The sequence below is a fragment of the Mastigoproctus giganteus genome, chromosome 2 (assembly GCF_048544385.1).
Source record: "Mastigoproctus giganteus isolate SK-2022 chromosome 2, ASM4854438v1, whole genome shotgun sequence".
NCBI lineage: Eukaryota > Metazoa > Arthropoda > Arachnida > Uropygi > Thelyphonidae > Mastigoproctus > Mastigoproctus giganteus.
The window spans coordinates 136869781-136883693 of record NC_143576.1 but is presented as its reverse complement, the minus strand read 5'-3'; the positions used below and the strand labels follow the sequence as shown (position 1 = coordinate 136883693).

Below are 13913 nucleotides of genomic sequence, written 5' to 3'. Positions count from 1 at the left end.
ATAAACGAGACAAATTATTGGACAGAATGAACAGATGATGTGGGAAGTTTTTTTTTTTTTTTTTTTTTGAATGATGTTTTATAATCTTGCTTTCTTGCATCATTTGTCACTGCTAATACTAAAAGAAAACCACCCTACACACCTCATCTGTCCATCTCATCTAATAATTTTTATAATTCTTCCTTTGATTTTATTCAACCTGCCCACTTCCATAACAAATGATTAAAGTTTGTTCCGACAGTAAATCATTCTCTGGTTGAAGGCAAATTTTTGCATATCTATCCTACAACCATCCTTTCAATATAATTTTATGCCCCTTCATTGACACAACCTCATGTTTGCTGTCTGAAAAAAAATAATGAAGCCATCAGCATTTAGTTTAATGAATTTGTTTAAAGCCTTAAACACTTCAATCAGGTCTTCCTGCAGGTGCCTAATTTTTCAAGTGCTGCAATCTGCAGAACAACAGAAGTCTTTTGTAGTAAGAGTACCTTTTTAGTTTTGACCAATCTTGTTGCTTTTCTCTACACCCATTCCAATTAGCATTAGCAAGGGCACATGATGCAAGAAAGTAAGCTTATATAGCATCAGCCAAAAAAAATACACACACACACACACACACACACACACACACACACACACACACACACACACACACACACCCTTCTCATTTCACTCATCCACCTGCTCCAAATGTTTGTCTAGTTCTGCCTTGAATCTGTTTAACCTATCAACTTCTACAACGACAGATGGAAGTTTGTTCCAGCAATCAACCACCTGCTGGCTAAAGGCCAACTTCTGCACATCTATCCTACAACTTTTCTCAATTTGAATTTATGCCCTCTCAGGCGATTATTCTGAGGAAGAGGAAGAATCCCATCAGCATTGTGCATGCTCAAACCATTTAAGGCTTTATACACCTCAATCAGATCACCTCACAGGTGCCTAGTCTCTAGACACTGTAATTTGCAAAAACTTAAGCCTTCCTTCATAAGAACGGCGCCTCCGTAGCCAGGTGGGAAGGAGCAGCAGTGCGTAGCACACGCTTCTTGATTAGACCGGGGTTCGAGCCCATCACCACCAAATACGGAGGATGCAGAAAGGTCAGGGAATGACCACCGCATATCCCGGAGCAATATGGCCTTAGTTGCTAATGCTCCTAAAAACCAAATAACAAAACAAACAAAAACATAACCTTCATAAGAGCAACCCTTTGTTCCATTCACTAATCTTGTTGCCCTTCTCTGTACACATTCTGACAGCTCTAAAATAAAATAAAATAAATTTTGTTTATACTCTGGGACGATCACATGGTCAGAGGAGTTCACAAGGTAGAGAGAATACAAGAAACAGTACCGTATTCAGCAGTCACGGGCTTGAACCCAGGTCACTCAAGGCACGTGTACTTATACACCCAAGCGCTTGACCACTCGGCTACAGCAGCCTGCATCCTTCTTAAAATGAGGCCTCCCTCCAGATCTGTATACAGTACTCAAGTTGTGGCCTGACCATTGCCTTATACAAGCGGATAATCACCTCCTTATCCCTACTAGAATAATTCCTGTATATCACTGACAAGGCACCATGGGCTACTCTTGCAGACCGTCTGCACTGCTCAGAAAACTTCATATCTGCCTGCACAATTACCTTCAGGTCCTTTTCACTCTCTACCTCTGTCAGTGTAGTACCATACAGTTGATACATTACTCTGGGGTTACTGCTTCCCATAAGCAGTACTTTACATTTGTCAATGTTAAACTTCAGTTGCCACCTCTCAACCCATCTATTCAACTTTTCTAGATCCTGTTGCAGCAGCATACTGTCATTAGTGTCATTAACAACCGTGCCGACCTTAGTATCGTCTGCAAACTTGGACATTAAGCCTGATATACCATCACCATTAATGAATACAGAAAACAACAATGGACCCAACACTGAACCCTGGGGTACTCCACTAATAACATTAGTCCATGCCTTCACCTGTTCACATGTACTCTCGTACAAGACATCGTGCCGACCGGGCTAGCCAGGTGGGTAAAGTGCCTGCCTGGCAACCCAAAGGTCACGGGTTCGAATCCCGCCTCGGGCTTGGATCAAAGTACTGCAAAAACCTTGGGAGGTGCACTATGGCCACAGAAGCTGATGCGCCAACAACTACCAAAAAAAAAAAAAAAAACAAGACATCGTCAAAGTAGGGCAATTAGAGGGAGTAATACTCTTGATCAGTAGTGATTCTTCACGCATTAAGAATCTGCAGATAAAGGAACCACTAGGTGGCAGTGATCACAGTGTGCTGAAGTGGGATTTACTCAAAGAAGTAACTACCATCAGGGGTTTGCTTACTTCCTTTGCTGCCTCCTTTAATATAACTGGAATCTATCCACCCCAGGTGCCTTTCTTATGTTTATCTTCAACAATTTCTCCTCCACTGAACTCTCAGTTATTACAAGATTATCTAGCTTACTGTCAGAGTTTAATACACCTCTGGCATTCCCCTCCCTGAATAACTCCTCATGTGTGAATGTAGATGCAAAATTGATCCATATCCAGCTTAAAATGAGGCCTTGGATATGTATGCAGTACTCAAGACATAGACTAACCACTTATACAACAGGATAATCACATCGTTGTTCCTGATGGAAAAATTCCTGTATATATCACTGACAGAACCTCATGAACTATCCTAGCAGCCTGCCTGCATCACTCAGAGAACTTCATATCTGACTGTAAACTCTCAAGTCTTTTTCATTCTCTACTACCCTGAGTGCAGTAGCTCACGACTCGTACAATTGGTTAATCTGGGATTACTGTTACCCATGTGCAGTACCTTACATTTGTTAATATTACATTTTGCTTCCAATTTCTCGGCACATCTAATTTTCTTGGATCTTATAGTAATAGCATACCCTGATTACCATCATTAACAACTCTGGTACCCTTTGTATCATATGCAAACTTAAACATTAAGCCTAATATGTCTTCATCAATATCATTAATAAATATAGAAAACAACAATGAGCCCAGCGCTGACCCTGTGGAACTACACTAATCATATTAGTCCAAGAAGAGCAGTACTCACTGATAACAACTCTGTCTTATTCCACTCAAACACCCCTTTATCCACTGAAGTAACTTGCTCTTAATTCTACACTGCTCCAATTTGTACAGCACTCTTTTATGTGCAACAGTATCAAAAGTTTTTCAGAAATCCAAGTTTTATAATGTCAAAATTATATTTTTTTGTATCCAGTTCCTTTGTTATTGCATCATAGTATCCAATCAGACTGATCAAACTATATTGCCCTTTAACAAATCCATGCAGTATAACTGCATTCCTCTCAAGATGCTCCTAGATTACTTCTTCTCCTACAGTGACTTCATTATTTTCCATGGAATAGAAGTCAAGCTGACCGATCAGCAATTACAACACCCTCTGATCCCCCTTTGTGAAGTGAGATAGATACATTTTCACATCTCCAGTTCATATGGACCTCCCCTGAATCCAAGGATGCTCTCACAATTATGGTCAAAGTTTTGCTTACCTCATTTGCTGCTTCTATTAACATAACTGAATAGGTTCCATCAGCTCCAGGTGCCTCATTTACTTTTAGCTTCAATAATTTTTCTTCCACATTCTTCTGTTATCATAACATCATTTAGCTCTCAGTTAGATTTAGGTATACTTCTGGTATTCCTATCCCTAAATACTTCTTCACATGTGGATGTATAGGTAAAATATATATTCAGTTTTTAGCATAACTATGGATGATTCTGAACAGAATTATCCATAGTTATGCCATTCACATCCAATGGACCAATGTCATTCTTTTCCTTGCTCCTTTTCTTCACATTCTTAGCCAAAGATTTCTTTTAGCCTGCCTAATCGCCTTAGTGACTTGAATGTAGACTAATTTTTACTTACTACTTTAACCTTCTGTGTCCAATGATAATCTATAATCATCCCATGAATTTTCCTCCTCTGTTGTTACTGGCCTCGTCAGTTCATCTGACTTCTTTTTAGGTCTAAACTTTGAACATATCTCCTTAGTTGGTATAAAAAGCTTAGGAGCTTCTATAATTACTTTTCTGAAAGTTTCCCATTTAGAATTTGCAGTTGCTAATATCATCAGTTGGTTCCACTGAAAAAAAAAAAAAAGAATTTAAAAACTGATCATCGTAGTCTCCTTTATGAAAGCAAAATCCCTTCCCTTTACTCTTGGCAGTAGTTATAGCTTTAAGATATAACTACTGTCAAGGGTAAAACATTCTGATTTGCTGGGCACACTCTATTTGTCTGTATAGTTGTTTGTTACTCATCACTGCCATTTAGCTTATAACATACTCCTACTCTCATTTTATGTCACACTAAACTGATTCAATGTTGCACTGGTCATCCACATCAACTGGGTGCATGGCCTTAGATTCTATGTGTTTCTTAACTAAAGGCATACCTCCCCATCCTCACATCCTGTCTGTTCTGACCATAATCAAATTTTGCATCCCTTATGTGTGGGTGACACCATGTTTCCAATATCCCTACAATTTCCACATCTGATGACTCAGCCAATACTAAATATTCATCAAGCATTTGTGTAGTAACTCTAAATTCTCTTTTAATTAGCTCATGTATTTGCTTGTCCTATGAGAACCCACCAACAGGCCTTGTAATCCCTGACACCTTGCTTTGCAGCTGTTGTTAAACTATACGTCTGTGTATCCAACCACCTAACACAGTCTCAGTTGCCAAATGTCCAATAATGCTGGCTATGTTTGATAATAATGCTAACAAAAATAAATATTAGGTTAGTAAGTTCAAAGTTTTGCAGATGAGCTTGGATCTTCATCAAATCTGATTTAACAAAAAGTTTCCCTCTGTTTAAAACATGTATATTCATGATTTCCCAGCCAGTTGAAGAAATATTTCTTGATACAGATAAACCCCCATATCTGGCAATCCTTTCTGGCTACTTTTCAGAAAATGGACAAATCTACAAAACCACTTGAAATCTGCTAATTTAGATCTTATGCTGGCACTTGACCAAATCTTGCATCACAAATTCCATTCAAGTAGCATTCTCATGTCACTAGTGCCATCTTCATTTATTTCACTTCAGCACCACCATGTTTATATCCTTTTTATTAGTATATTTAGCCTGAATGTGCTCTTAAATATGCTGCCTAAAAGAAAAGAAAGTTTCCCAAAAGATGGTGGTACAAAACACAAACAAAGACCCCAGGGGCTCATATCTGGCGAGTATGGGGTTGGCACACCCAGGGTCCTGAGCTGGATATCATCATTATTTTCTTTCTTGGTGATTCCTTTCTACTTCTGATTCTCTCTCTCTCTCAGGGTAACTCGGGAATTTTTTTTTGGCTGGTGCAGCATAAGTCTCTGGCTTCCTTGCACCATATGGCTAATAATAATAATAATAATCTATTGCAGAAAAGGAAAGTTCCACAGATGACTTTAAGCAAATTCAACAATGCAATTTGAGAATTGTACAAATTTCTACATTCAATTAGTGTCCCATGATGCTTTGGTCCTCCAGTGACAGAAGCCAACTTTTGGCAATGAAGACTTGGACTTATTGCATTAAAGAAAGACCTGAACTGCTAATATTGTTTTAAAAAACAACACAACTACAATGGTGAATCCAATTGTTTGTCTCAAGTTCAGGATGCTGTCATGATAGCCGTTTCAAGGCTTATTGGTCTCTCATCAGATGATAGATGGATTGTATTAACAAACTTATGCTAATCTGCAAGTAATGTATCAAGTCTAAGATTTACAATTCTGATGATACTATTTGTACAAAATCATATTAGCAATTTAAGTTGACTTATGAGTATTGGTGCCACCTCTAATACAAGCATGAGTTCAAACCTTTATGGTCAAAAGTTGGCTCCTATCAATGGATAGTAAAAAGGATCCCAAGATTGGGTGTAGCTTTTTGTAAAGTTCCTAAATATTTTCAATGCCTATTTTAATTTAATTATAACTCTTCAACATCTGCCTTTCAACAGTGAAACTCTGGCAAAGCAAATGTAAAACTTTTAGTGCTGGTTCATCAACTGTATAAGTTGAAGCAGAGCAGATGAAGCTGCCTAAATCCTTTGCAGACAGTAACATAAAGAATGACAAAGTAAACTTTATATTACCTTTTTTTTTTTTTTTTTTTTTTTACTTGTGTAGAATACGCTGTATGGTAATACAATGCTTTATTTTTATTTTTACGATGACTATAATGTGGACAGGACATCCAAAATCTGGAAAATTCCACAATCTGGATCATGTTTTAAATGGTTCCCTAGTTACTATGGCTACAATGAAGCAAATAAAATTTTTAATAAACCAATCAAACTCTACAACTTTGATTTACTCTTTTATATCATCACTCATTTTTACAAAAATAAACCCCAAAAAAATCCTTTTGAAAATTGATACTAGGATACCAGTTCCATTCATGAAATTATAACTACCACTTTAAGTCTATTATGACCCTATTGACATCTGTTTTGTTAAAATGTGGGAATCAAACAAATATCTTTAGAAAATGGTAAAGAGATAATTCTTAAAGATCAACCTGCATTGTACCTCAATATTAAAAATGATTCTCAATTACAAATATTTATTAGATTAATGTATCAAAAAAAAGACAGAAATTTGGCTCATGCATTAATAAACCTTTTAAAAACAGTTAAAGCAGAGAGACTATATTTTAATTTACTGTATTTCCTGGACCACAAGACACACTTTCTCTCCTGGAAAATGTTGCCTAAAACTCCACTGTGTCTTATGGCCCAAAAGTCTAAAAGGTGTACCGTAGTGGTTTTATCTCTAACTCTGGCTAGAGAAAGTGTGATGAAAACAGTTAACCTTCTAAAAAGGCTAGCTTCAGTGTGCGACAACTCCAGATTGCATGCAATGAAAGCAACAAAAAGGACGGGTACTGAATGTCTTCATTCCAACAGACCTTACCAATTGCTGTCACAAGACATCTCAAATAATACAAGGCATGTAACAAATGGATGGTGCTACCAAACCAAACTTTTACCCTAATGGGTCAAATGATGTGACCAATGATTTCACAGGCATAAAATTGGTGAAAATTTCATGGTATTAATGAAACATGATTCAGTTGCCAAGTCTTTCACAAAATATGGAAGCAGCAATGTCCTTGTTAGCAATGAAGATGTACTCTTTAAAGAAAGTGAATGTTCAGACCAAAACATTAGTAAATGCAAATTTTTTATTTGTTCTGTGATGAGTAAAAGCTTGATTCTATACTGAAATTTTGTTTAGTAAGCACATTTGAATTTGTGTTTAAATTATATGCAATAAAAATTTGCCAAAAATTTGTCTTCTAAAACATAGGTGTGTTGGTCTGGTGCATCTTATCGTCCGGGAAATATGGTATTTGATTATTAGCAAAAGAAAGACAACATCACTCACTTGTAAAAGCAATATCCAGCAGAAATAACTCCAAAAATTGCAGCTGCACTACACCCAGCAACTATTGCTGTAAATAATGGAAATGTATATAATATTACACTAAATGTGCTGGAATTAACTGTTAGATAAATAAACATACATTATATTTTATGAAAATATAGGGCAGAAAATGGACTACCCTACACTTTATTCACAGAAAGGAGACAGTACATATAAACAAAATCATGTGAACACTCTCGAGAAATCGCGAGTGCCAAGGATTTGGCATCCATGACTGGGACAATCTCCCTGCATAACCCCTTTCTGCACTGAGATAACATTAATCCTATAGTCTATACAGGCTCTAACAAGTTAACACACAATAATCATGTGCTGTTGTTTGTTTAATACTACTGGAAAGTCTTCTTTCTGTGAACAGACTATACAGTAGCTATGCAAGCTCTCCTGTGTTTTTATCCCATATATGATAACAGAATGGTGAAGGGGAAATTCTTAAGTCTATAGGGCTGAAAGTCTCACCTTTCAGAGCTAAAAAGTGGCTCAGAAAATGTTTAATCATTTTAAACATTTTCCGCATGTGCATCATTTCTGCACTAGAAGAACACAGAGCAAGGCCACCAAATATGAAAAAAATATTACAGATTGTTATCTTGGTGGTGCTGTTTATATATATTTTTGAATTTTTTTACAGAAAGTGCAAAAGTGATCACTTTCATTATAAATTCATGCACCAATGCATTTCAATACAGTGACCTATACCCCACTCCAGTTCTGAGAATTTAAGCTGAAATGTAGGTAGAACTGTGCTGAGAGGAATATAGTTCCACACAAAGTGCTCCAGTGTATCAACATATAAAAATATATACAATTAAGAGATCAGGTGAGCATGCTCACCACAATTTGTAAATCATGGACTAACAAAAAATACACTAAGTAGAATTGGATTTTTGAACCAATTAGATTTCTGTTATTTATTCCAACATATCAGAAATGGTACAAGGGAAACAAATGTCCTTGAGCTGGTTCTCAGTTAGGATCTGGTCAGGATCAAGGATAAGACAGTGCAGTACCAACAGTAGGTAGCAATCACAATATCATAAAATGGGCAGTGTCCAAAAAAATCACTGTTTTCACAAAGTCTAGTTTCTTTCTTTGGAGGCCTACTTCATATTCTGCAGAGTCTACAAATGAACACAATTTTTTTTCCTCTTTCATCCAATCACAAATCATTCCATCTGGAATTCCACACCCACAAAACGTACTACATTTTGTTTCTCCACTCTTAACTCTTTTTGATAATCTTTAACATTTCTTCAACTGTATAATTTTTAGTTTTTTGGTGGCCATTACTTCAGCCCTACTGATTTACTGATTTTGCTGTGTATTCATTTCTAATGGCCTAGAATTTACCATGTTTTGAGAAAAGTAAACAAAAAGAAAGGATGTCATGTGTTGTTTACAAAAATTTACTTTGTAACTAATGTAATGCACTTACAGCAATTTTTAGCTAATTCTCCCTTTTGAAAATATAGTAGTAGGATGTACAGTAGATATGAGTATACACTATATACACTTTTCAGTTTCTAATACAGTCGATTCCAGTTATTTGGGACACATCGGGACTAGTGCATTTTGGCCCGATTAAGCGGTTGCTACAATTATGCAGAGTTTCACGTAAATAGTTAAAAATACAGCTTTACAATTGATTTTCTATAAGATCAAATCATGTTACGATGGACTCATAATAGTAAAATACCAATCACTATACAATGTGTAGTAAGCGCCGGTCATTGTGATCATGTTTGTGAATTGAAGTTTAATTCTATTAAACAGCGATTCTAATTAGCGAAAATAGGAGGAATATTATTCACAGGCTATAAAAGTAAAGATATACTGTATTAAGTACAATTTTACACTTTATTACGTTACTAATTAAAAAATTAAATGATACGTGAAAATCGGAAGAATATTTTCCACAGGTTAGCAAAATAAAAATAATGCTTACGTGCATAGCTTAATTAATACGTACTGTAATATGTACATACTAACTATTTGACGTTTCTGTTCAGTGATATTTGTGGGTGGGGATTAAAATTTAAAACAGTAAAAAAGATAAGCAATCAATAACAAAGAAAACAGCACACACAAATTGCATGTAACATGATACGTGCAAGTGAGAACGGAGTAACAAGTTATGAAGCTTAAAAAATAGGAATGAGGAGCAGATTCTGAAAATTAATTTTTATATGACTGAAGCACTGTGGTATGGTCAGAGACAATCGTAGGGTAATCTCGTGTGCCGCAGTCTCCTGCCCCGATTAAACGGCATGTTGTCCCAATTAAGCGAAGTAAACCCTGGCTATTTTCTCGATTGGGTTCTGTTGTTTAAGATTTGACCCAAATAAATGGCTGCCCCGATTAACCGGTGGCCCAAATAACCAGAGTCCATTGTATAAAATTGCTAGTTCTCTGAACACACTATTTTTTTTTTTCGTAATTTGTTTTGGGGGACATGATCATACTCATGGTATATATCTGAAACCACTGTACGTATAAGGGTGTTATATCGAGAATGCACTGTATTTTGATCCTTTTTCTGTGAAAGGCAAAAGGAACGATGACATGGTAATTGAAAAAATTACAAGTTGTAAAAAATACCAATATCCCAACAAAAACACAAAATTGATATATTTATTTATTCCTAAATATGGTTTAGGAACTTGTTAATTTTCTATATTTAACTAGGGTGTTGCTTCTACATCTTATGGTGTAGAGTTATTGCATACTGCATCGGTACTATTAAGCAGAAAATCACAATGTGATGCTTAAACATCACAAGATGTAGAAACATTGCATGCTTCTATACAAAACTTTTACAGCACCCATTTTGTGCAAAAGGCATAGCATGGAAACTGAAATTATAAGTTGCAAAAAATACTAGTCCATTGCATTAAATACACAAAATTAGTTTATGTGTTCCTAAGGACGCTATCACTATGGTAAAAATTAGTCACATATAATCTTCTCTCCACTGGAAATGTTCTGGACCCTCCTTTGGCTCTATAAAAAAATCATACAAATGTTTGAAATTCATTCTCCATGGGTATTGACTGAACTACTAAGATTAGCATTATTAGTTTGGTAATCATGCATCAAAGAACATAAAAAAAATTCACTGATTAAGGAGCGAAAAGAGGGTTCATAACATTGTACATTTTGGAGAAAGATAATATGGTTATTTGCAACTAATTTTCTGAAGTCATTTTACTTTGCTGGAAAGAATAAGCTAAAATTGTCTATATATTGTCTGGATTACTGTTTTTTCACTATTTGGTTGTTACAATGATTTTTTATGTCACAATGCTTGAAGATATAGAAGCATAAGATGATACTACATCATAAGATGTAAAAGCCGGTGCTTTTTAGATGCTTGAGCATATATCTGTAATGTGCCTATTGCCTTCACAATGTCTGTCCATTATGTCCATTTGCAAGTAATAACACTAAGCCTGCCCAGATTTCATCACAATCAGACCAACAGAAATCCATAAATTATTATTTCTTTTTATTCTTTAGCTGCTGTCTCTCAAAAACAAATGCTACCAAGAAATAATTATACAGGGCGATTCAGGAGGAATAGTAAATATTTTGGGAGGTTACAGTATTGATTATTCTGAGTAAAAAAGTTCATATAAACGTGTGTCCAATTCTCGATGGATACAGAGTACAGAGCTGTTTGAAACTGGCAGGCACAGCTCCCTGAATCTGATGTGACCAAGAAGCAGTTATACCCTGATGCTGTTTGGTGTAAGAGGTGTTATTAAGAATGCCATACATCTTCACAAATGTGAATATGCTGTGTTTGTCTACGGTTTTTGTGGTGGAAGTGCTACTGCTGCTTGTAGAGAATATCATCAACAGTTTCCTAACTGCAGAATACCAGATTCAAGAGCATTTCCTAGTGTTTACACCAAACTGCGTGAGACTGGTACAGTTCCCAGCACTCATATTTCTTCTGAACGTGCAAATGAACAAAATGTGGATGAATTAGAACACATTCTTCAGTAGGTAGAACGTAGTCCTACTATTAGCACATGAATAATTTCTACGTGTATCAGTGTTCCACAGACAAGAGTGTGGCAAACATTATGTGAGCACGGCTTGTATCCATTTCACATACAGTGGGTGCAACACCTTCAACCAGGAGACGACACCCAGCGATGGGAATTTTGTCGGTGAGTAAATATTAATCGCCGATTAATTCCATTAATACTGTTCAGTGATGAAGCTACTTTCACCCATGATGGTATCAACAACACCGGTAACTCTCATAGGTGGTCAGGCAAAAATCCACATGCCACTGTAGAAACAAATTTTAAACTTCGCTTCTCTGTAATTGTGTGATGGTGCGGTATCACTGACAATCAGATGATTGGGCCCGTTGTGTTACAGGCCCAATTTACACAGTTTTTCTGCAAAACGAACTTAGTTTTGTTGAGGCATTTGATGCAAGAAAGCAAGCTTATGCAGCATCAGCCAAAAAAAAAAAAAAAAAAACCACTTCCACTTCACCCCTCTGTTCATTCAAAATACCTGTCCAGCTCAGCCTTAAACTTATTTAGGCTATCAACTTCCACGACACGGGATGGAAGTCTGTTCCACCAACCAACCACCCGCTGGCTAAATGCAAATTTCTGCATGTCTATCCTACATCTGTCTTTCCTCAATTTGAATTTATGCCCTCTCAGGTGATTATTCTGAGCAAGAGGAAGAATCCCATCAGCATTGAGCATGCTCAAACCATTCAAGGCTTTATACACCTCTATCAGATCACCTCGCTGGTGCCTAGTCTCCAGACACTGTAATTTGCAAAACTTAAGCCTTTCTTCGTAAGAGCACCCCTCTGTTCCATTCACTAATCTTGTTGCCCTTCTCTGTACTCGTTCCAGCAGCTCTACATCCTTCTTGAAATGAGGCCTCCAGGCCTGCATACAGTACTCTAGGTGTGGTCTGACCATGGACTTATACAAGGGAATAATCACATCCTTATCCCTGCTAGAAAAATTCCTATATATCACTGACAATACACCATGAGCTACTCTTGCAGCCCGTCTGCACTGCTCAGAGAACTTCATATCTGCCTGCACAACCACCCCAGGTCCCTTTCATTCTCTACCACTGTCAGTGTAGTACCGCAGAGTTGATACGTTGCTCTGGGGTTACTGTTTCCCATATGTAGTACTTTACATTTGTCAATGTTAAACTTCATTTGCCACCTCTCAGCCCATCTGTTCAACCTTTCCAGATCCTGTTGCAGCAGCATAGTGTCAGTAGTGTCCTTGAAAACCCTTCCAACCTTCGTATCGTCTGCAAACTTGGACATTAAGCTTGATATACCATCATCAATGTCATTTATAAATACAGAAAACAATAATGGACCCAATACTGAACCCTGAGGGACTCCACTAATAACATTAGTCCACGATGAGCAGTGTCCATTGATTACCACTCTGTCTTCTCCCTCTCAACCACCCCTTTATCCATAGCAGCAATTTGCCTCCAATGCCACACTGCTCCAATTTGTGCAGCAGTCTTCCATGTGCAACAGTATCAAAAGCCTTTCTAAGATCCAAGTATATAATATCAAAGTTATTCCCTGCATCCAGTTCTTTTGTGACTGCATCATAATATCCAATCAAATTGGTTAGGCAAGACTTACCCTTAACAAAACCATGCTGTGTCCGAGCTATAACTGAAGTCTTGTCTAGATGATACTGCAGTGCTGCTTTAACCAGTGCCTCCATTAATTTTCCGGGAACAGAAGTTAAACTCACAGGTCTATAATTACTTGTGTCATCCTTTGATCATCCTTTGTGAATTGGGGTCACATTTGCACATCTCCAGTCCATGGAGATGTGCAAATGCTTGAGTCCAAGGAAGCTCTCATAATTATGGCTAAGGGTTTGCTTACTTCCTTTGCTGCCTCCTTTAATATAACTGGATAGATCCCATCCACCCCAGGTGCCTTTCTTGTGTTTATCTTCAACAATTTCTCCTCCACTTGACTCTCAGTTATTACAAGATTCTCTAGCTTACTGCCAGAGTTGAATACACCTCTGGCATTCCCCTCGCTGAATAACTCCTCATGTGTGAATGTCAATGCAAAATATTCATTTAGTTTGTTGATCATCATCAACAGTTGACCCATCGATATCAAGTGGACCAATCTGATTCATCCCCTTCCTTCTAGAGTTTACATAAGTAAAGAACTCTTTGCTGTTTTTCTTTGCATCCCTTGCCAAGGATTTCTCGTAATCTGCCTTCGCCTGCCTAACCTCCTTTGTAACTTGGTTACAGATCAACTTGTATCTACCATAGGCTTCTGTGTCACGTGTTAATTTGTATGTATCCCATGCATTTTTCTTCTCTGACATATGCCTCATTAGTTCATCTGACATCC

The 13913-nt window shown here is 37.1% G+C and overlaps 1 protein-coding gene across 2 annotated transcripts in view; it reads right to left on the bottom strand.

The window, feature by feature from the left end:
* The window catches only part of LOC150089587 (uncharacterized), a 200379-nt gene that overhangs the window by 61089 nt on the left and 125377 nt on the right, over positions 1–13913 (bottom strand). For both annotated transcript variants that reach the window (XM_090389557.1, XM_090389556.1), the window contains exon 4: positions 7454–7520. In XM_090389557.1, coding sequence (XP_090245683.1) covers positions 7454–7520 — 67 coding nt within the window. The remainder of the gene's footprint in view (positions 1–7453; positions 7521–13913) is intronic.